Below are 24,154 nucleotides of genomic sequence, written 5' to 3' on the forward strand. Positions count from 1 at the left end.
GATTTTTTTTCTGGCAAAGTGCATGACCTCACACTTTCCAACACTATACTCCATCTGCCAAATTTTTGCCCACTCACTTAGCCCGTCTCTGTCCTTTTACAGATTTTGTGTGTCCTCCTCACACATTGCTTTTCCTCCCATCTTTGTATCGTCAGCAAACTTGGCTACGTTACACTCAGTCCCTTCTTCCAAGTCATTAATATAGATTTTAAATAGTTGGGGTCCCAGCACTGATCCCTGCAGCACCCCACTGGTTACTGATTGCCAACTCGAGAATGAACCATTTATCTCAACTCGCTGTTCAGACACTTATAATTGTTTTCTGTATTTACACAAATGCTGCAACTGAAATGTTATGTTTCATAATAACATCTTGGCATTAACAATCTGTTTAAAAGTTAATTAAGAAAAACATTTAATTCTATACACAATAAGCACAATTTGAGTAACAATTTATATAAAGAACAACAGTTACAGGTACTGAGATACCTAGAAACATGTTACAAAGATGTAATACTATTTGGAGGCCAGGGGAGACTCCAGAGGATCTCAAACTCAAAACCAAGATATTTTTAATATGGAAACCAAGGAATTATTTCAAGAACACAGCGTACATTTTATGCACTTCTTATTTTATATGCATACAGCCTGAGAGCAGCAAATGACAGTCGAAGAATGGGGAGAGGGGTACAAAGAGCCAAAAAAGCTGATTAATGCCACTCATACTAAACTGTTATATACTGTATACAGTTGAAATATAATGTTTTAGCATATACAAAAAAATACATTTTCATTGTGTTCACTGAGATGGGGAAAAATTGTGAACGTTTAATCTAAAAAAAAATCATCATGCAGGGTAGCAGAAAACCAGCATATATTGTTTTCATTTCAATGCTTAATCTGTGGCACAGTAAGCTGCTGTAATCGGCTAAAAGTATTACCAGAAGATCTCTAATAGTTGAATGAAAGCTTAAATTTACTAAATTAGTTTGTAACCCTTATTCCTTTTATTTAAAGACTTACATGTTTTACCAAAACACGTGGATGTAGTTAAAAGTGCACAAGTACTTCCCCATATTAAACACACTAATTGAGCCTTTCAAAGGAAGCACTCTCCAGAAACTTGTCAGTTTCTCCCTCCCCACAGCTCACTTCCAGTCGCACAGCTTGGAATACAATGAAGAGGAAGGGGAGTGGAAGGTGACTGTTTACCGATCAAGACAGCATTTTATCAATCTGCCACCAGAATTTCCCCTCTCAAATCTAAACTTAAAATTTCCTTATTACGAGGACTTCAAACAATTTTCTGAAACTGTGCTTAAATGCTATGTTGGACAGCAGGGCATGTTCACGGCACACCCTTTATCCACTGCAATGCATACACTTCTGATGAGCTTTCTTGGGTATACAGTTGTAACATTTATATAGGCAGATATAATTCCATCAAATCACTATAGTTTGTAGCAGTTTGCTTTAACACTGCTTTATTACCAATACCCATGAAAAAATTTAGAACGTTTTGGCCATATAAAAAAAAACCTTGCCCATGTCAATATCACAATCCAAAATCTGACAAGATAAAAATTTAGAAAATACCTAAAATTTAAATGTACATATCTTGTAGTCAGCACCATGTATACAAGACCAAAATAGTCAATGCAAACCACATTAATCTTGCACAACTAACTCTGATTTGGGTCAATGTACTCCCATCAGGGAAGAGTTATTTTCTCATATAGAGGAAAATCAACTGAGTTCAAAGTTACCATCACAATTTGTGCAGGCATTGGGAAGGGGATTTTTTTAAATCATTTTTTCCTTGCAATATATTTTTCATTTTCTAAAATCAGTTATTTTACACGTGATGGAAAATCCAGCAACAGCAAGCACTTACCTCTCAAAGCTGGCAACAGAGATCGGTCTTTCTTATCATCACATTTATTGCATTCACTGAAGTACAGTAGTAAGAAGACATCCAGAAGCACCCAGACCAAAGACGTGGCCAAGACAACCTTGCAACAAGCCAGTCTCCTCATGACTATTTTTTCCTGTAAACCACAGTGGTAATCAAGAAATGTGTAGCTTTGCTTTCTCGGATAAAAAGATCACAGTGCAAAAAAGGGAGGCAGTGCGAGAAATCCAAGTTGTAGAATGAATTAAAGTATGCTGAAACTGAAAAAAAAATACAAACAGTTAGTATCATACTATTACTAGTAGAAAACATAACATTTTATTAGTATACTTTCAGTATGCACTTAAATGTCACTTCTTTTTGCAGAATTATGAATTTCTGAGGAACCCGGTAATGGTGAAAACATTACTTCATCAAAGAGTAGATCTGATGGTCAAGATTTCATTGCCAGTAAGTTTTGTCGGTCTCTGTTGTGTTCTTGGAGGTAATAAACTGAATGCTGGGTCAAAATATTGAACTGACATGTAGATGTTGTGCTCAAGAAGAATAGAGCAGATATGAGAATTTCAGAATAAACTCGAATATCTGAGATATTATACAGTACAATATACTGGAGAACAGCTTTCAGCCACCAGCATAGGGGTGTGGGAAGAAAACTAAGCCACTAAAAATTAAACTAGACAACAATCAAAAAACACTAAATAACTAACAACTAAATAATCCCAGCACTTTAGCTGGTTAAATGATAGATGGTTTTCTATTTGACCCAAAGCTGAGCTTCCGACCCCATATCCTCTTCATCACTAAGACTGTCTACTTCCACCTCCATAATATCGCCCGTCTCTGCCCGCCTCAGTCCGTTCCTGCTAAAACCCTCAGCAATGCTTTTGTTATCTCCAAATTCAACTATTCCATTGCCCTCCTGACCGGCCTCCAATCTTTCCTCCTCTATAAAGTTGAGCTCATCCAAAACTCTGCTGTCTATATCTTAACTTGCACCAAGTGCCATTCACCTACCACCCCTGTGCTCGCTGACCTACAATGGCTCCTGGTCCAGCAACACCTTAATTTTACAATTCTCATCTTGTGCTCAAATCCCTCCATAGCCTCACCCCTCCCTAGCTCTGTAACCTTCTCCAGCTTTACAACCATCCGAGAATTTGGCATTCCTCCCATTCTGGCCTTTTGTGCATTCCACATTTCCTTCGCCCCACCATTGGCAGCCGTGTCTTCAGCTATCTCGGCCCAAAGCTCTGGAATTCCCTTTAGAATCGTCTCAGCTGTTCTCCTGCTTTAAGACGCTCCTTAAAACCTACCTCAAAAGTGTTGTGATTAAAGGATATTGACCTGAAACATTAACTGTTTCGCCCTCCACAGATACTGCCTAACCTGCTGTGTTTTCCAGCATTTTCTGTTTTGATTTCATATTTCCAGCATGTTGCCTTTATCTTTGACCAAACCTTTGGTTACCTGTCCTAATAGCTCATGTGGCTTGGTGTCAAATTTTGTCTGGTAACACTTCTGAGAAGTGCCTCGGGGTGTTTTACCACGTTAAAAATGCTAGTTGTTAATATTGTTGTTGAGTCATTTGTTTGAAAAAAATAATAGCACCACCTAGTGTTACATGGAGCCATTACAGGTCATTGATCTGATTAATACTAATCGTGGGCCTCCCCGACCTGTGTGAGAACGCCACCGCAGGTCGGGGCGATAGATAGAGCTGGAGCACTGGGCCCTGGAACATTGTTGCCAAAGGTGTGGTGAATGATGGTACGGAGCCCAAAAGAGCAGAGGGCCCAGGGGAGGCACAGGCCTGTCCACACTGCAATATGTGTGCGCACTAGGTCCGTGCAGCAGAGCAGGTCTCCAGTCATCCTGGTTAACCCTTGCCACTGGATAAAGGCCTAGCTCTGTCAAGCCCGTGTGGTGGTTGATGTGCAACAATCACCACACATTAAAAAAATCCACGCACAGCAATCTTCCACCCCCTCAACTGGAGTTCAGGACTGGAACATCAGGTCCTTCATTGAAACATCTGTGAACTCTCGTGGATGCAAGTCATCCTCGTTCGAGGGACCGCCTATGATGATGACTGCCAATTCTATTACACGGCGATCCACAGAAGTTAGAGAAACATCAACGGGTGAGTATGGAGATTTTATAGGCATTGTTTACATAGCAGTTTCCAATTAAGCTCTTGACCCATGTAAAAAAATGTAACTGAATTGAAAATAGATTATTTTACTTACATATTTTAATTATCTTCTATCAATTGTAAAGCCAATAAAAATGCAGTAAGATTGTATGCAAGATATGCCAGTTTGAGTTAGCTATCTGGGTCTGGATATTCCTCCTGAATACTGGGTAGAAAATGAAGTGGAGTGGCCTCCCATCAAATCCCCACCCCTAAAAATATCTGTTGTAATTTGCTCTACCCCGAAGGGAGTGGAGCAATTTGCCCACTGCTTGCCTGCCTCAGGATGGGTAAATGACAGAGCGACAATGGGGTTTGATGTGTTCTTTCCTTTCCTCAGTTCTCATCCCAGCACCACCTCCCAGGGATTACACTTGTATGGCCAAGATATTCAATGTCTTTTAGTGGCAAGGCCAGGTGACAAACATGATTTTGTGTGTTCTCTTCAGGTTTCTTCACTTTCTGCTGCTCTTCTACAGCTTCTCATTTCTCCACAAGAGGATTATTTGAAGCAGATCAATGTTTAGGATTAGTCTCTATTTTATTCAGTTTTTGGTCTGCCCCTTTAAGCAGCTGCGGTAAGTGAAACACCAGCTGCACTAGCTATCTTTTCCGCATGACTCTCAATGGAAGCAGCATAAAGCACTGGGAACTCTTCCTAAACAAGGTTCTTAACCCCGACCCAAAGTGGTATGGCATCAAAACAGGATTGGACTGATTGGTGAGATTACCACTGGAAATGCAATGAAGGAAATCCAGCATCTGGTATTTAACAGTACAGTGCGGTTCAGGTGCACAGGGGCAGTCTTGTGCTTTGGTAGCACTGGAGAATGGACCTGGGATTTGATAGAACAGAGATGCAGTTGCTGGTGTTTGGCAGCATGGGATAGATCTCCTGGAGTTTGGCAGCATGGTCTGGCAACATTGCCAAAGAGGAACCTGGGATTCGTCAGAACTATGGAGGTGGCACTTGGACAGCATCACCATCTTGGGGGTCACCACTAATCAGAAGCTTAACTGGAGCAGCTATATCAACATTGTTACTATAAGAGCAAGGCAGAGACTGGGTTCTTCACTCGTTGCTCCTTCATAGCCTCTCCACTATCTAGAAGTATGATGGCGAATACCAGTCTTTTGAACAGGTGCAGCTGCAATAACATTCAAGATGCACAGCATTTTCCAGGCAATGCTGTTTGCTTGGTCAGTGTCCCTGCCACTTGACTCACTAACTTCCCCCTCCAACACTGGTATACTTTGGCTACAGTATATCCTATCTGCAGGATACACTTAAGAACATAAGAACATAAGAAATAGGAAAAGGAGTAGGCCACCTGGCCCCTCGAGCCTGCTCCACCACTTAATAAGATCACGCTGATCTGATCATGGACTCAGCAACTTTCCAAACTTTGACAGCACCTCTCAGTGGCAGTGGGCAATTGTGGGGTGAGTGAACAATATGGAGAGTGGGCAATGGGTACAATAGGGAAATTGGCTTATGGGGAAATGAATAGTTGGGAGCTGGGTAATGGGCTTGCATTGAGGACAATGGGTCTTGGAGAGTGGGGGAGCATAACATTTTTACTCCAAAAAAAAAACTTACACCACGATACACAACTCCCAGGCAACGATTAGTCAGCAAATTTACACTTTTAAACTAGGAAAATACAAGTAATGACACAAAAGGCAATGTTATAGGCAAGTTTAATTATGTTATTGTGAAATATATATTAGTAAACATTATTTTGAACCTATAATTGCAGGCTGATAGAAAAAAATGTCAGCCCAATTAAAAAAAAATATTTTGAGAAATTTGATTTAAGTGGTGACCAAGAGCATATGCAAATGTCAATTGACAGGCAGCAAGCACCATTGTGCACTCAAGTACCACAATGGCAGATCTACCAACAATGACTACAAACTGTATTTAAAGTGAATTATACCGATAATACTTTTCAATGTCATCGAAGGGTTACTCTACTGTAATGTTACTCGAGCAACATTTTCTTTTCCACACAGTTAACACTGAAATCTATTCTACAATATGCAGCTATTTATAGTCCACCATAAACTTTACCATATTTCTGCAAAAGGATTTTCAGTGAGATCCAGAACACAATAGATGGATTTATGTTTTATCATTTAAAATATTTTAAGCTCCAGCACTTGAGTTCACATAGCATTCTCCAGATGGAAGCTAAACACTTAACAGAGATGAGCTTCAATGTTCCAAGTGGTCATTCTTCATCCTTTTTTTTCCCTTACAAGAAAGTCACCTCTGAGCTGCTTTTCTACACTCACTGGTCACACACACAAGCAGCATTACAGAAGCATGCCAGCCTGTCACCCACCTTATGTTGGTGCGAGATTGAAATCCAATTAATTGGAAAGAAAAATAGAAAAATAAAAAGTTATCCTACGCAAAACCTTTGCAATGTTTTACGTCCCTCACCATCACCTTAATTTCTCAGAGTTCAGAAGGTAGAATAGAATGAGTCATGGATTGTGTAGGTTTTATGTCTATAACATAAAACAGATTACACTTTCCCAGACATACATTATAAACCCCATTTCTTAAAGTTGATGAATTAAAGTATTTCATCTGCATCTAATATCACTGTATTGGACAATACTTATTCTATGTTGGGATGTATACTCACTTGTAGTGAAAAGTAGTCTGTATCTTAGTTTGTGTTAGAAATCTAAAACAAAAAATGGCAAGAAAGGGAATCTAGATAACTGTTGTTGGCTCTGGATCGAGCCCGTTTCACAAATTAGAGAGTTTCTGCATTATATACATGTCCCTCCAGGTGTACTACATAAATATGAAATTTTCCATACATGTAAAAAATTAAAACAGCCTTATCAAGGAAAGCGTTGTAATACTCTGTAAAGAAATGAATGATGCGCTGTGGGATATAATTTTGCAATGCTGACTCTTGTAAATGCAGCTTATTTCTTCTATAAATTAATTAGCGAAAGCAGCACGAATGGAAACGTATAATTCTGCTGCAGGAGACAGTGCCGTCACTGCGTCTATAGTCGAAGACTGCGGGCTGAGGGGCTTTCACCAATCCCACTATATAGCCGACGCAGATCACCAACCAACACAACCTTTGTCAGGTGTCTGTTCCTGTATCAAACTCCACGCACTGCCACAGTTTAGTTCTCGTCTGAGTGCATGCACTACACAGACGGAATCGCAAACTAGCTTGAAAAGTTCTGGCAAGTCGCGTTATATCAAATATCCCCAAAATGTCCCGTGAACATCAATTTAAAATTGCAATTCAGCTGTTCAACATCCGAATATCACAGGAAGAAAGTTTCTACTTGAATTCTGGGGTAATTTAAAAGCGGAGAAAATAAATTAGCGCATCGTTTACAGACTCGACTATGGAAAAATTATACAAAAACGAATTGGACTGGCAATCTAACCCGATTGTTTATTTATTTCAATTCAAAGTAGACGTGCTGCAGTCTACCTTGAACTCTGACATGATCCGTTTTTGCAATTGCTTTTACTGTCTCCAATTCTTTATATTAACTCGTCTTTTTTCTGACCTCGTAAAAGTGCATCGACACCTATAATCTCCCACGGAAAAAAAAATAGCAAAATAGCTATCTCAAAAGCCAACGAACTGGCTTTACTTACGTTACAACATCAGAGAGACAGATGCGAGAGTCCCTGCTGCAATCAACTTGTTGCATTCTTGCAGACTAAGCAATCAATTGTCACAAACACTTAGAAACGTGGCACTTGTACAAAAAAAATCCTGCGAAGATTTGCTAAAGTGCAGTAGTGATTATGGGAGCCGAGAGATGCTGCTGCTTTTCTCCTGTAACTGCGCTGCTGTGGGTTCGCTGCCAAGAGCCCAGGTCTGCGGCTCCGCCATCACTTCACGGTGTTTGCTGTTTACTTTGACCTGCCCGGGAGGTGCTAACATGGACGTTTATTTTTTTGTCAGGGAGACTGCTGTGAATTCTCAGCCAAAGTCACAGTAGCCGCCGGTCGCTGCCTCGCAGTTCAGGTGCCAGTCGCCCAGTAGGGGGTGTGGGTGGCGCCGCCCACTTCACTCTGCAAGCTCTACCCGGACCAGAGCTCAGCTCCCAGCCAGCCGTCAATCACAGCACAGCTGGCCGCAGGAAGTCCCGCCCCACCTCAACCTCATTGGCTGCTTTCTTCGACGTGAGCTGAAGTGACCCAATAGGTTCCTCGAGCGAACGTCGCGCCTTTTCCCTGCTTCCATTGGTCCGAGGAAACGTCAATCAGGCGCGAGCCAGGCGGGCATGCGAGGCTGTGTGTGGGCCTGCGCACTGGGGCGGGGCTCGGAACCGCATCGCCCAGGCAGCGCGCGCCACAGTGTCAGCCGCGCAGGGAGCTGTCCCAAGTCGCGGTGCTGAACTCGTGTTGTTGCTTTGATGCTTACGGCAAAATGTTATTTCTTGCACAAGGTTAGACTGATGCGAGGTATACAACGGTAGTGTTGGGCGGAGACAATCCAGCCCCATCAGATGGGCAAAATAGAAGCAAATAGGACACCTTCCGTTACAGTACGTAGCTGTGGAAACATATGACAGCTTATACAAACTAAATGCACAATAAAATGATCATAAGCCTACTCTGATCGATTTTGTTTAATGCAACAGGTAAAAAGATAAAAAGTCAAGGACATGAAACGGTCAGTTAGCCCATCTTTGAAGGTGGCAGGACAAGTTGAGAAGGCTGTTAAAAAAGCATTTGGAACCATTGCTTTTATAAATAGAGGCAGAGAGTACAAAAGCCAGGAAGTTATGCTAAAGCTTTATAATACACTGGTTAAGCCTCAGCTGGAGCACTGAGTCCATTTCTGGGCACCATACTTTAGGAAGGATGTCAAGACCTTTGAGAGGGTACAGAGAAGATTTACTAGAATGGTACCAGGGATGAGGGACTTCAGTTATGTGAAGAAACTGGAGAAGCTGGGGTTGTTCTCCTTCGAGCAGAGAAGATGAAGATGAGATTTGATAGAGGTGTTCAAAATCATGAAGGGATTTGATAGAGTACATAAGGAGAAACTGTTTCCAGTGGCAGAATGGTCGGTAATCAGAGGACACAGATTAAAGGTAATTAGCAAAAGAACCAGAGTTGACATGAGGAATACATATTTTTACGCAGCTAGTTGTTATTATCTGGAATGCAATGCCTGAAAAGGTGATGGAAACAGATTTAACACCAACCTTCAAAAGGGAAATGGATAAATAATTGAAGGGGAAAACATTGCAGGGCTGTGGGGAAAGAGCAGGTGTGTGGCACTAATTGAATAGCTCTTCCAAAAAGCTGGTACAGACACAATAGGCCAAATGGCCTCCTGCACTGTGTCATTCTATGATTCTATGATCTAGCTCATCGCTCAAGGGTTCTAATACATTTGTATTGCAACTACCAACTTCCAGTGGATAGCCTCAGTTTCAATTGGACAGTACCCCATTATACAATCCAAGGAAAAAGCAGAATGCTGCAGATGCTATGACTCAAATAAAAACAGAAAACGCTGGAAACACACAGCAGGTCAGGCAGCCTCTGTGGAAAGACTAGTTCAACTTTGGGTAGGGACTCTTCAAGACTGATAAATAAGAAGAAAATAGGCATAACCACAAAAGGGGGTGGGCATACAAACCCAGAGAGGAATCATAGATGAAATGATCTAATAGATCATGTCAGTCAAGTAATGGACAAAAGCATTATGACATTAAGGAAACAACACGTGTGTAAACAGCTAAGCAAGTAGGAAGCTTGGGAAAATATGAGAAAATGAGAGAGTTGGGAAATCTAAGGATGAGGTAAGAAATTAAAGCAAGCTTGAAAATTAGGATTAACCAAATGTCTATAGTTACTGTTGTTAACTTTAGTGGAAACTGCTTCACAGTGATGTTAATGATGTAGTGTTAATTCATGCAACCCAGAACTGATCCTTAATTCATGGACTCCACTATTTTATCTAGTACATTATTCCAAATGTTCCTCACTCTTTGAATAAAGATCTTTTTAAACTATTTTAGATTAATTCTCATGAATGAAATATATGTTGATTGGTTTATTGACTTGACTTAACTTTAAGTAGTATTTATTGTGTCTGTAAGCACTCTAGTAATGACTCCACGAAGTAAGTATTTGCACTTAAACTGTTGTGACCTTAGTCCATTTATTGCAGCTCCTGAATGAGGGCACAGTAAGGTGAGCTCCCTTTTATACTTGGTTACCTGCAGTGTGCAGGTGACCCCTAGGTCTCCACCAGTTGCACCCTCTGGTGGTACAGGTACAGTGTGAAGATACATTCAGTGGTCTTATGTAACTGTACATTGAGTGCACAGAGTATATACATATATTATACATACACAACATCACTCCCCCCTAAGTCTTGTGCCACTGGCCTTTGCACTGTGTGCTCTGGCCCTCGACTTGAGTGCCCAAAGCGCTTGCACCTTGTCTGTGCTTGGGAATGGCTCGCTCCCTGTAGACCCCCAAGTCCTTATTGCCACGACATTGGGAAATGGTCAGCAGTGGACAGCTGGAGGTTGCAGTGGGGGTTAATTGGGTTCTGGGTATGATCCACGTGTGTCCATGGCTACATACATACATCCCATCCCCCCCTCCCCCCTCCCCGCATACATAGACCATGTGTGTGGCTCGACATCTGCATTTGCATACATGTACAGAGAAAAAAAATAGGATTAGTTACATCACTGTTTGGGTTTAGCAGTAGTGGAACAAGTACATATTACAGATAAGGTACATACGTGGTATTACAGTCTTGCCCCTGGGGTGTAGGTGCAGGCGGGTGAGGACACAAGTTCTAGATTAACCGGACTGTGTCTAGGTTGTCTGATGGCAGCGCTGCACCCCCTGCATGCTGGATGGGCTCGGATCGCTCACCTGGCTAGGTCTCAGGGCCTTTGCCATTGCCTAGCAGAGCCACAGGAATGTGTGGCTTCCCTGTCCTCCTTTGAGGGCTGCAGGGTCTCTCTGCTGCCTTTCAGTGGTAGTGGGAGCCTGGTCATCCCAGGTCCGGTCGGGAGGGCTGGAAGGTGCTAGCCTCTTGCTCCCGGTACTTGCCCTGGTGGCCAGAGAGGCAGGGTGCCAGTAGTGATGCCTGTGCCATCCACTGATCGCTGGCACTGCAATGAGTATGCTCCCTCTGTGTGTGGCCACAATCCCTGGGGCATCACATTTGTCCCGGAGGCATAGGCTACATGATCGGGTAGCCCGCTGGACCTGGGTGCTTCCAACGGGAAGTTGCCCTTGGTTTTGTCGGTGTACATGTAGAACCCGGCATTACACATTAGTTCTTCACTTACAGTCATGATACATCGGCTCCGACCGCAATCACCCAACTCGACATTGTTAGTTGTCTTTACATCTTCACATTTGTCAATTACATCTTTTCCATATATATTACCGGCATCGCTGTTGAAAGGTACATTTAGAACTTGCATTTGTTAATTACATCTTTTACATATGTATCACTGGCATCGCTATACAAAGAGTAGAACTGTCCCTTTAATTGTGCTGGGTTGCCGATCTCCTTTAAGAGGACCTTGCAATCTTTACCCCAAGCCGGTTCGCTGCTCGGCATCACGTGTTGCTCCCTCAATGCTACCCCTCATGGTCTAGTCGTGGCCATCTTGATTTCAGGTGCTTCACCTCGTGGTGCGGGCACCATCTTCTTTCTCTCCATGAAGTAGGCTGCGGTGATCCTTTTCTCCCCGGGTTCTGCCACGGAAGCCGGGAAGTTACCTTCTACGCTGATCTTCTTCCTCTGTAGCCCGGAAGGTGAGGTCTGGTCATTTGGGTTGGATCATCTCGCCATTGGGTTGTGTGGTCTGTGTCGTTGCTGCGCAGTCGAGTTGGATGATAGGATCTTCAGGGGCTGTGATGGATCCAAATTTTGGGCCGCATAGGACGTCGATCACTGGGGCCTGGAAGCTTTCCCAGCTCCAACAGATTTGGATTTGTTTCATCCATCTTCTTCCTAGCAGTGTTGGACCATCACCAGTAACAATCCACAAAGGTAACTTGTGCATCGCGCCACCGTAGGAGACCTGGACATCCACTCTGCCAATGACTGGGATGGTGTCATTTGTGTAGGTGAGCAGTTTCACCTCAATCAGGAGCATTTTAGGTCGTTCGACTGGATTGTCCCAGAGTTTCTCGAAGACCACCTGATTCATCAGTGATTGGCTCGCCCCTGTGTCGACCTCCATCGAGACTGGAACACCATTGATTTCAACTTCCATTTTCAACGGAGAACTCTCGGTGGAGCAGGTAAACACTCCGTACACATCTTCCTGGGGCTAAGCTGCCTCCTGGACTCTCTCTTCATCTTCATCAGCGCTGGAGCCCAAGTGATTGGCGAACTATTCAGCGACTCAGTGAGTAAAATTTCTTTTACACATTCGCTGGAGATGGCCTTTTGCGTTACAGCCTTTGCAAGTATCATTTTTGTAGCAGCACTGGTGCGCCCTGTGATTTCCTCCACAGTGCCAGCATGGGGTTGGCCAGTTGGCCCTATGTGGTGGACTCAGGGTTGCGGGACTCGGGGTAGCAGTCTTGCCTTGAAAGGGCGCCGGTAAGTTCACGGTACTTGCCGGGTTAGAGTCCTGGGGATGAGTCATCATCCTCTTGGAATTGTAGGCCGAGGCAATGAATGCCTGGCTGACATTAATTGCCTTCTGCAGGGTGACCGTGGTGTCCGCAGAGAGCAGCCTGTGGAGGAGGCCCTCGTGGCTGATTCCAATAACAAAGATGTCCCTCAATGCTTCGGTGAGGTGGTCACCAAGATCACATGGTGCAGCCAATCGTCTCAGGTCTGCAGCATATTTTGTGATGTGTTGCCCTTCGGGCCACCGGTGTGTGTAGAACCGGTGTCTGGCTGTGAGGATGCTCTCTTTAGGTTTGAACTGTTCCCATATAATCATTACGAGCTCCACGTACATTTTGTTGTCATCTTCTCTGCAGCTAGCAAGTCCCTGACAAGGCCATAAACGGTGGGTCCACAACTGCTGAGCAGGATAGCTCTGCACTTATCAGCCAGCGAGGTTGATGTGTCTCCAGCCAGGTTGTTCACGATGAAATAGTGTTGGAGCCTTTCCACAAAGGCATCCCAATCTTCCCCATCAGCGAATTGTTGAAAGTTGCCAAAGTTAACCATTTTTCGCATGGAAATTCGTAATCTCGTCGCCATTTATTGTGTTTGTAAGCACTCTAGTAATGACTTCATGAAGTAAGGTATTGCACTTGAACTGTTGTGACCTTAGTCCATTTATTGCAGCTCCCGAATGAGAGTACAGTAAGATGAGCTCCCTTTTATACTTGGTTACCTGCAGTGTGCAGGTGACCCCTAGGTCTCCACCAGTTGCACCCTCTGGTGGTACAGGCATAGTGTATACAGTGTGAAGATACATTCAGTGGTCTTATGTAACTGTACATTGAGTGTACAGGGTATATACATATATTATACATGCACAACAGTATTTTGAGTTTATTTTATCTATATCATTTAATACTTTGTTTACCTCAATTAAATAACCCTCTTAATTACCTAATCTGTAGATTGTAGAGTTGAAGCTTCCATAAACTTTGTTCATTGCTTGTTCCCTTCACACCTATTTATTGTACTCTTCCAATACATACATATGCCCTTGGATGTGTGGTGACTAAAAACATACACAGTACTTTAAAAGTGGTTTGACTGGTACATTAAAGAAACCACGGTATACCTCTGTTGACCACTGTTCCGGCTCTGTGTCCAACATTCTATTTTCATTTTTAATTGGTTCTCCACATTGCCATGGAATTGAAAATCTACTGTTTCTTTCACGTCCCTTTTTCAGTCTCCTTGTGCTAATTTTTGCTGCTCAAGCTTCAAACCTCACATCCTATCCATCACTATTACTGTATACTTTCAACTCTTCAATATTATCTGTCTCTGTCCTCATCTAATCTTTATTGCCTTTGAAACCCTTATACATGCTTTTTTTTAACCTCCAGATTTGATTTCTCCAGTTTCTGTTTTCCAGTCTCTTGATCTCCACCCTACACAAATCCCAACTGATCTAAAATTCTTCTACCTTCATCCTGTCCTGCACAAAGTCCCATTCATTCATCACCCCTCCCTCATTGACCTCCACTGCCTAATGCACCAAATTCAAGTGCTTTTCCTCTTCCTTGTCTATAAATCATTCTGTGGCTTTGCCCCTCCTACTTCTACAGTCTCCTACGGTCCTATGCTCCAATCCACATCCTTCAGTCCTCCAACATTAACCTCGTAAACATCACACCCTTTTGCTCCTCATAGTTCCACATCAGAAAATCATAAAATAATAGAAATTTACAGCTCAGAAAAGCTATCAAGCCGAATCCCACTTTCCAGCTCTTGGTCCGTAGCCTTGTAGGTTACGACACTTCAAGTGTATATCCAAGTACTTTGTAAATGTGGTGAGGGTTTCTGCCTCTACCACTCTTTGAGGCAGTAAGTTCCATACCCCTACAGCCCTCTCGGTGAAAACAATTCCCTCAAGTCCCCTCTGAACCTCCTATCAATTACTTTAAATCTATGCCCTTGGTTATTGACCCCTCTGCTAAAGGACACAGGTCCTTCCTATTCATTCTATCTAGGCCCCTCATAATTTTGTACACCTGAATTAGGTCACTGCTCAGCCTTCTCTGTTCGAAAGAACACAACCCCAGCCTATCCAATCTTTCTTCAAGCTAAAATTCTCCAGTACAGGCAACATCCTCGTAAATCTCCTCTGTACCCTCTCGAGTACAATGACATATTTCCTGTAATGTGGTGACCAGAACTGCACGCAATACTCTAGTTATAACCTAACTAGTGTTTTATACATTTCAAGCATAACCTTGATCTTATATTCTATGCCTTAGCTATTAAAGGCAATTACCCCATATGCCTTCGTAAACACCTTATCTACCTGTCCTGCTACCTTCAGGGATCTATGGACATGCACTCCAAGGTTCCTTTGTTTCTCTACACTTCTCAGTGTCCTATCATTCATTGTGTATTCCCTTGCTTTGGTAGCCCTCCCCATTATCTCCGCTCATTATCTTATAAGTTTCGATAAGATCACCTCTCATTCTTCTGAACTCCAATGTGTATAGGCCCAACCTATTCAACCTATCTTCATATGTCAACCCCCTCATCTCTGGAATCAACCTAGTGAACCTTCTCTGAACAGCCTCCAATGCTAGTATAATCGCGCCCTTCATGACCACCGGACGTCTCTAAGCGCTTTACAGCCAAAGAAGCAGGTGGTACGGTGGCATAGTGGTTATGTTACTAGATTAGTAATTGGGGCCCAGGAGAAGCATGAGTTCGGGGCCCAGAAGAGGCGAGGGCCCAGGGGCAGCACAGGCCAGCCCACACTGCAACATGTGTGCGTACTAGGTCCGTGCAGCAGAGCTGGTCTCCAGTCGTCTTGGTTAATCCTTGCCACTGGACCAAGAACTAACTCCGTCAAGCCCGTGCGGTGGCTGGTGTGCAACGGCCACCACATGTTAAAAAAATCCACGCACAGGCATCTTCCGCCCTTCAATATATAGTTCAGGACCTGAAATATTAGGACCTTCATTGAAACACCTGTGAACTCATCCCTTTTTAGTGTGGAAGCAAGTCATCCTCGCTTCGAGGGACCACCTAAGAAGAAAGCCTTCCCCAATGCATTACCTCACACTTCTCTGGATTGAATTCCATTTGCCACTGTTCTGCCCACCTGACCAGTTACATAAAAACATAAGAAATAGGAGCAGGAGTAGGCCATACGGCCCCTTGAGCCTGCTCCACCATTTAATACAATCATGGCTGATCCGATCATGGACTCAGGTGCACTTCACTGCCCGCTCCCCATAACCCCTTATCCCCTTATTGTTTAAGAAACTGTCTATTTCTGTCTTAAATTTATTCAATGTCCCAGCTTCCACAGCTCTCTGAGGCAACGAATTCCACAAATTTACAACCCTCTGAGAGAAGAAATTTCTCCTCATCTCAGTTTTAAATGGGCGGCCCCTTATTCTAAGATTATGCCCTCTAGTTCTAGTCTCCCCTCTGTACATCCACCTTGTCAAGCCCCCTCATAATCTTATATGTTTCAATACGATCATCTCTCATTCTTCTGAATTCCAATGAGTAGAGGCCCAACCTACTCAACCTTTCCTCAAAAGTCAACCCTCTCATCCCCGGAATCAGCCTAGTGAACCTTCTCTGAACTGCCTCCAAAGCAAGTATATCCTTTCGTAAATATGGAAATCAAAACTGCACGCAGTATTCCAGGTGTGGCCTCACCAATACATTGTATAGCTGTAGCAAGACTTCCCTGCTTTTATACTCCATCCCCTTTGCAATAAAGGCCAAGATACCATTGGCCTTCCTGAACACGTGCTGTACCTGCATACTATCCTTTTGTGTTTCATGCACAAGTACCCCCAGGTCCCACTGTACTGCAGCACTGTGCAATCTTTCTCCATTTAAATAATAACTTGCTCTTTGATTTTTTTTCTGCCAAAGTGCATGACCTCACACTTTCCAACATTATACTCCATCTGCCAAGTTTTTGCCCACTCACTTAGCCTGTCTATGCCCTTTTGCAGATTTTTTGTGTCCTCCTCACACATTGCTTTTCCTCCCATCTTTGTATTGTCAGCAAACTTGGCTACATTACACTCAGTCCCTTCTTCCAATTCGTTAATATTGACTGTAAATAGTTGGGGTCCCAGCACTGATCCTTGCGGCACTCCACTAGTTACTGATTGCCAACCAGAGAATGAACCATTTATCCCGACTCTCTGTTCTTTGTAAGTAAGCCAATCCTCTATCCATGCTAATATATTACCCCCAACCCCGTGAACTCTTATCTTGTGCAGTAACCTTTTATGTGGCCCCTTGTCAAATGCCTTCTGGAAGTCCAAATACACCACATCCACTGGTTTCACTTTATCCACCCTGTTCATTACATCCTCATCGATATCTTCCTGCAGTCTAAAACTCCTCACTGTCAACTACACAGCCAATTTATGTATCATCTTCAAACTTTTAATCATACTCCCTATATTCAAGTCTAAATCATTGATATATGCCACAAGAAGCAAGGGACCTAGTACTGAGTATTATGGAACCCCACTGGAAACTTATTTCCAGCCACAAAAACATCCATCAACCATTACCTTTTGCTACCTGTCTCTGAGCAAATTTTGGATCCAAGTTGCCACTTTGCCTTGGATCCCATCGGCTTTTACTTTCGTGACCAGTCTGCCATGTGGGACCTTATCAAAAGCTTTGCTAAAATCCATATACACTACATCAAACACATTACCCTCATCGACCCTCCTTGTTACCTCCTCAAAAAATTCAATCAAGTTAATCAAACATGACCTTCCCTTAACAAATTCATGCTGACTATCCTTGATTAATCCCTGTGATTCTAAATTAAGATTTATCCTGTCCTCCAGAATTTTTTCCAATAATTTTCCAACCACCGAGGTTAGGCTGACTGGCCTGTGATTACTCAATCTATCCCTTTCTCCCTTTTTAACCAATGGTACATCGTTAGCAGTCTTCCAATCCTCCGGCACCACACCTGTAGCAAGAGAGGATTGGAGAGGATGGTCAGAGCCTCTGCTATTTCCTCTCTTGCTTCTCTTAACAGCCTGGGACGCATTTCATCTGGGCCTGGGGATCTATCCACTTTCAAAGATTAAAATAGCATTGTGATCCTATTGATGTCAAAAGACCCTGATAAGCATTTATAAGTCAGTAGGTGCCTGCTGCAGCACCAAAACCAGCAACATTAAAATCGGAGATCGGCAGGAATGGAACAGCAAATGGAGCCACTCGATTTTAACTGTTTGCCTGCTCTGTTATCGCTGAGAGGGGAAAGTTAAAATTCCCCTCATTATCCGTAAGCATAATTTGGTTGAAAAGAGGTGTGCCTAGCATACAAGTCACTGGATCAAATGGTACATTTCAACATTTTCAAAATAGCAGTCAGAGAGAGTAGTCCCAAAAGTACTTTTCCAGGAATGGTAGGTTGCTATTTCTTTGCATGGCTGCGACCCCTACGGGTGCATATGAGGTGCCTGGTTTAGGCATGCACTGTGCATGCGCCTAAACCCGACACTTGCAATCTGTCAAAAAATCGCACGTATGCGAAGGAAAAGGGCCTCCGCGGGTGGAGAGTTGAGCTATTTGCTCAACTCCTGCCCAAAGAATGTCCTTCAAATTTTTACGCTGGTAAAATCAGGTGTAAGGCAGGAAAGATTAAGGGGGAGGGGTGGGGGGGCAGATGAGGCAGTCGCCCGGGGCCCAAGCCAAGAGTGGGGCCCATACAGGGTCGGATTAAGGGTAAGGGTAAATAATATTGACATAAGTGACGTAGCAAGAGTGGAGCGAAGCCACGAGGGCTCAGGCACATGTTATTCTCAACTTGATGTAAACAGACTCCAGATGCCCTTTTTCTAGAGATGCATTCTACACTCAAATTGGGAGGAAAAAAAGGAAAGAGCAACAACTACGTGAGGAGCAGAAGAGATGAGAAGTAGCTAAACTGCTAAAATTAGATAATTCTTTCCAACTAAAAACTCAAGATCATGAAGATGAAGGCCAACAACGAAACCACTAGTGGCACTGGACCCGGAGCTGGCCGAGTTGGAGCTCCAAGTCCAAAAAATTGAAGAAGATGAAAACCAGCTGGTGCATACTGAGCTGAAAGAGGCGCAACTTACGAGTGCCATTGGGCTGTGGGGAGACAATATTTCAGAAGGCTTACAAAGCAATTGGATTGCAAAATGTAGTGAGGACTGCTGAAACTGTGATAAAGACTTCCAAAACTCCAGCATGATTCATGCCAATACTGCTCAAAGTTCTTCTTCATATGTGTGCATCTGCTGACAGGGAACGTGTGGAGCAAACATGGCTGTTATTCACCTTCAAATGGTAGAGCATACTACTTTTAATTTCTGTTTTTATTCCAGATTCCAGCATCCGCAGTATTTTGCTTTTGTAAGGGTATATTGCTTTGCTTGCAAGGTCACAGCACGAACAAGTAGTCACTTTACTCATGGGTTTAATGACTGGAAGCATGGAGATGAGAGGATTTCATCTCATGAAAACAGCCACCAGCATAGAGAAGTCATGGCAGTAATGTGCACTAGACAAGCAGGCACTTGTTGTGTGGATGGTCATATTGTCTTCCAGTTTGAAAATGAATGGCAGTACTGGTGCATGGTGCTACAGCGGGCTGTCTGTGTGATAACATTTCTCTGTGAATGAGGTCTTTCATTGTGAGACAGAGCTGAAATCGTTGGGTCTCCAAGTAATGGTAATTATCTGAGTGTGTTGGAGGTTCTCACAAACTACGATGCATTTCTTGCTGAAGACATCAAGCGGTTCGCCAACAAAGATAAGAGGCATACTTCATACTTGTCTTCCACCACTTGTGAAGAACTGATTAGCCTGATGGGTGGCAAAGTACTTGAGATGATTATCCAGGAATTGAAATCAGCGAAGTTCTGCTCAATATCGGTTGATTCAACGGCAGATGTCACACACTCAGATCAGCTGACATTTGTCATCCGCTATGTTTTACCAACTGGTCCTGAGGAAAGGTTCCTAAAGTTCTTGCCAATAATCGGTCACACTAGACAAGAAACAGCAGAAATAATACTGGCTTTTCTGGATGAGAATGGTCACAAAATTGTCACGGACAATCTCATGATAATGCTTCAAATATGAATGGGAAGTACATTGGTGTCCAAATTATCAGCAAAGAGCAATGCCCATATGCAACATTTATACTATATGCAGCACACTCACTCAACCTTGTGGGGAAAAATAATGCTGAATGCAGCCCAGTGATCGTCAGATTTTTTGACATTGTACAAAAGTCGTACACATTTCTCTCTGCATTGACGTATTGCTGGCGATTGCTTTATGAAAAACTAAAGCCTTTAGGAGTGTCTGTCATCAAACAGCTTTCTGCTACTCGATGGTTAGCAAGGTATGAAGCAGTGTCAGCCCTGCTCAAAGGTTACACTCCCATATGCAAAGTGTTGGAATCCCTGGCAACTGACGTGGAACAGAAAGTTGAATGCCAAAATGAAGCACATTTGATCCTTGACAAACTGAGTGAACTGGATTCAGCTATTCTCATTGTAATTTGGCACACAGACTTGAAGCGCTTTCACCTGACCAATCTTTCTCTTCAAGAGACCGGTTTGAATCTGAATGTCATGGTGTCTTTACTCGAGTCCCTTGTCGATTTTGTCAAGACCCAGCGGACAGAGTTTGAGGACTTCGAAGACCTAGGAATTAAACTGTGGCCACAACGAGTACAATTCAGCTCAGAGACGCATCTGGGTACGTAACCGCCGCTAAGATGATGGAGATGCTGAAAACACTGTGCTGTCACCCAAGGAGAAATTCAAAGCTGAAGTGTTCCTTGTCATCATTGATCAACTAATCAGTACCTTGAAACACCACCTTGAAATGCACAAGGAAATCAATTGTAAGTTTGGATTCCTGTCCAAGCTAGCCACTCTCTCGACTCATGAGATCAAACAAGCCACAGCAAATTGTGCCCGCTCCTATCTCAAAGATCTGGAACCTGTGATTGAAAGTGAATCCATCCAGTTTTCTAGCTTGGTGACATCCTAAACAGAGCTTCAAACCTCAATTTGTGTAAAATAAACTAAGTCAGCAGAGCTGAGAATGTTCCAATTCCTCCATCCACACACCCTCACCCAAACCTTTTCTAACATTGAAATAGCTCTTCAGATACATCTGTCAATAGTAGTATCAAATTGCAGTGGTAAACAGTCCTTCTCGAAACTAAAACGCATCAAGGATGAGGATAAGAACCGAATGGGACAAGATCGACTTAATAGTCTTTCAATCATGAGCATCGAGAGCAAAGCACTGAGAGGACTCGACTTCTCGAAAATTATTGACGAGTTCAGCCGACAACATCTCGGAAAAGACCAATATAATGTTATACTTATAGTTGCCTCTGTGGAGAAAATGGAATGCAAATGACAAATGGTGGTTTTCCAAAATAATTGCGCTATCTTGTTCTAACTTGTTGTCATTGTCGATTTAGTTTCAAAATGTATGGATTTAAAAAAAATTAAAGTACTGTTGTTTACTGTTTATATAGGGTTTCATCAAGGTATTGGTTTGATTATTTGGAAACATAATAAAATATTGAATGAGTGTCATCATAGTATCAATGAGAACATAATCTGAGATGTAGACATGACCTGACCTTGACCTGATGCATACTCAGTATGCCCTGTGACTTAACTCACTAATGTCATTTACTGCAGAATGGAATGGAAGTAGGGAGTACTTCCCAGGGTCCAAGGCACCCTTAATCCATCCCTGTGTAAGGCCTGTTTTTACCAGCAAAGAGTTTTAAAAACTAGAAAAATAAAATTTTAGCACTCATTTATATATTACAAATCCTGTCTGTTAAGGTAAGTTTATATCTAGCCCTGTTAAAACATACCAAAAAAATTCAAAGCAATAAAGTTTTGTGTAAAATATTTAATTATGTTGCATTTTAATTAATTTTATATATGTAATGTTAAAAAATATATATTTTCAGTGTTTGTGTGCTTTTGGTGGTATTCCTATTCATACTAATATGAGCTCCGGTGGGCCGACCCCTGTGATCCAAGACATCCATATGAAACCCATAGGATCCTGGGATACGTTGTCCCCTATGCCAGTCTTCGCATAGAGCCCCAGGACTGCAAGTCTCTGAACCTCCAGGACCACCAGGTACTTTCGTTAAAATGATTGTGGTCGGAGGCCCTATATGTTCTCTTTGCATGCATTGTGTGATGTGTACAAGTTTAATCAAGTTAACTATTTTCTGCAATGAACTATCAGAATCTAGAGTTCAGAAAAGTTTAATAAAGTTATGTTTGAATAGACAAGTAGAGGAATGTCAGACTCATGTAAAAAGGGAATAGTTTTGCTTACTCAGATGAAATGACTATTTTCAGCATCAGAAATAATCAAACTCAGATTTTCCAGCTGCACTGTCTTTCTGTTTATATTAACTTGAGTATTATTCACAAAGCTTCTGGAATAACTTTCTGCGTGTCTAGTCATCCCCTGCCACTAGAAATAGTTAGTGCACTATTACGTTGTTCCCACATTCAGCATCTTGTTCTCTTTTCATCCATTAATACTATGTGAGTTAATGCTTCATTCAGCACTTATTACATTTCCAATGCTAATGGTTGTATCAGAATATTACGGTGCAGGTAATTATAAATATAAGTTTAGAAATGACTGTTTATGCCATTGACCTACGAACAATTAATGCAAATTTGATATTGGTATCTTAAAAGAGGAGTTAACCCATTTATTTTAAATTGATAAGGCCTCAATTAAAATAGCCAATAGTAGATGCATGCTCTACTAATAACACCAAAAATAATTTTTAGGCTATAGTCATAAAAAGCATCAACCAAATTGCCACCTGAGAGAATCTCCTCTCAGACTTGCCAGTGGGTGAGCTAAGTTATTTTTTCATTATTGTTTTGGTGGGTGATGGCCAATGTTCCACCTAAGCAGTGCACATGCGCAGCCTCTCAAGTAATCTGCATAGCCCATGCAGGCCGCCCATAAGCTTTTACTTTGGAAAAACTGTGCATGCGCAGAAATTTAAAGGGACCGCGCATTGAAAGAAGCATCCCGCACAGAACATAGTGCAGCCTACAGGGAATATTGGTGATGGCTACTTTTTTGTTATCAGAGCTCTTTTCTAATTTCCCCTATAATCAATATGCCTCACTCCGCTTCATTCTCTGCATCTATAAATAACCCTTCCCACTTACCTCAGCAATCATCTACTCAGTTTCTTTAATTCATTCTCACTCTGATCGCATCTGTTTTCATTTCCTGCATTAATGCTTCGTTTTCTACATGATCTCTCCCAAGATTTATGTCAATATTTTACTTGTAACCTTTTATTTATGGCTGCGTCCAGTTGTGCTAACTGAAATGCAGCTATTTCTCTGATTGGCTCTCCATTTTCACATGACCTATTGCTGATTGGTCGCCTTGGAGGATAAGCCACACCCTGAAGTTCCTTTGGAATGTGTAACTGAAACCACGCAGCCCAAGTTCTGAGTGACTTTTCAATTTGTAATTCGATCCATTTGGACTTCAGAAGCCACAGAGGATAGATCTCCCCAAAGGCCACCAAATTCCAGCCGAAGTCCATTAGCCCAGCGCATCCCTCCCCCAGCTGAAGTCCCTTATACCAGCGCAAGTGCCGCCTCTGCCAGCTGAAGATCCTTACTCCAGCACAAGTGCTGCCTCCTCCAGCTAAAGTCCCTTACCACAACGCAAGTGCATCCCTCCCCCAGCTGAAGACCCTTACCCCAGCACATGTTATGCCTCTCCCAGCCAAGTTCCAGCCAAAGTCTCGTACCCCAGCACAAGTGCATCCCTCCCCCAGCTGAAGTCCCTTACCCAAGCGCAAGACCTTACCCACGCACACCCCCCCTCCATAGATGGGGCATTGTGCGCAGATTGTTAAAAGGTTTATTGGGTATGAAGTGAATAGTGGCAGTGTCGTGACTTATAGATTTCATCCACCTCAACGATGTCCCTTGTAACACACGCACCAAGTTTGCACGCATCAGGGGGTTAGAAGAACGTAATCCGTCTTCTTTGCATTCCCTCTCTCCTCTCCAATCCCCGCCCACCCCCCCCCAACCTGTGTCTCTCTCCCCACCCCTGCCCAAGTTCTCTCTCTTTCTCTCTCCCCCAAGCTCTCTCCCCGCTTCTCGCTCTCTCCGCCGCCCCGCTCTCTCTTCCACCACCCCCCCCCACCCCACCCACCCAGCAAATAGTCGCTTGCGGCACGGCAGGTGGCTCAATGCCCGCTCGGGGCTCGGCATTGCGGGTGGCTCGGGGCCTGCGGCCCACTCGGGGCTCAGTGCTGCAGGTGGCTCAGAGGCTTGGCGAATGCGTTCGGCTGCTGCTGGA

The 24,154-nt window shown here is 43.1% G+C and overlaps 1 protein-coding gene across 1 annotated transcript in view; it reads right to left on the reverse strand.

The window, feature by feature from the left end:
- Positions 1-7,869, reverse strand: part of galnt13 (polypeptide N-acetylgalactosaminyltransferase 13) — an 899,812-nt gene extending 891,943 nt beyond the window's left edge. The window contains exons 1-2 of the mRNA XM_070875629.1: positions 7,756-7,869; positions 1,895-2,172 (exon numbers count right to left, since the gene is read on the reverse strand). Coding sequence (XP_070731730.1) covers positions 1,895-2,036 — 142 coding nt within the window. The 5' untranslated portion in view covers positions 2,037-2,172; positions 7,756-7,869. The remainder of the gene's footprint in view (positions 1-1,894; positions 2,173-7,755) is intronic.
- Positions 7,870-24,154: the final 16,285 nt, after the last annotated feature.

This window comes from Pristiophorus japonicus, chromosome 3, assembly GCF_044704955.1.
Source record: "Pristiophorus japonicus isolate sPriJap1 chromosome 3, sPriJap1.hap1, whole genome shotgun sequence".
Lineage (NCBI taxonomy): Eukaryota > Metazoa > Chordata > Chondrichthyes > Pristiophoridae > Pristiophorus > Pristiophorus japonicus.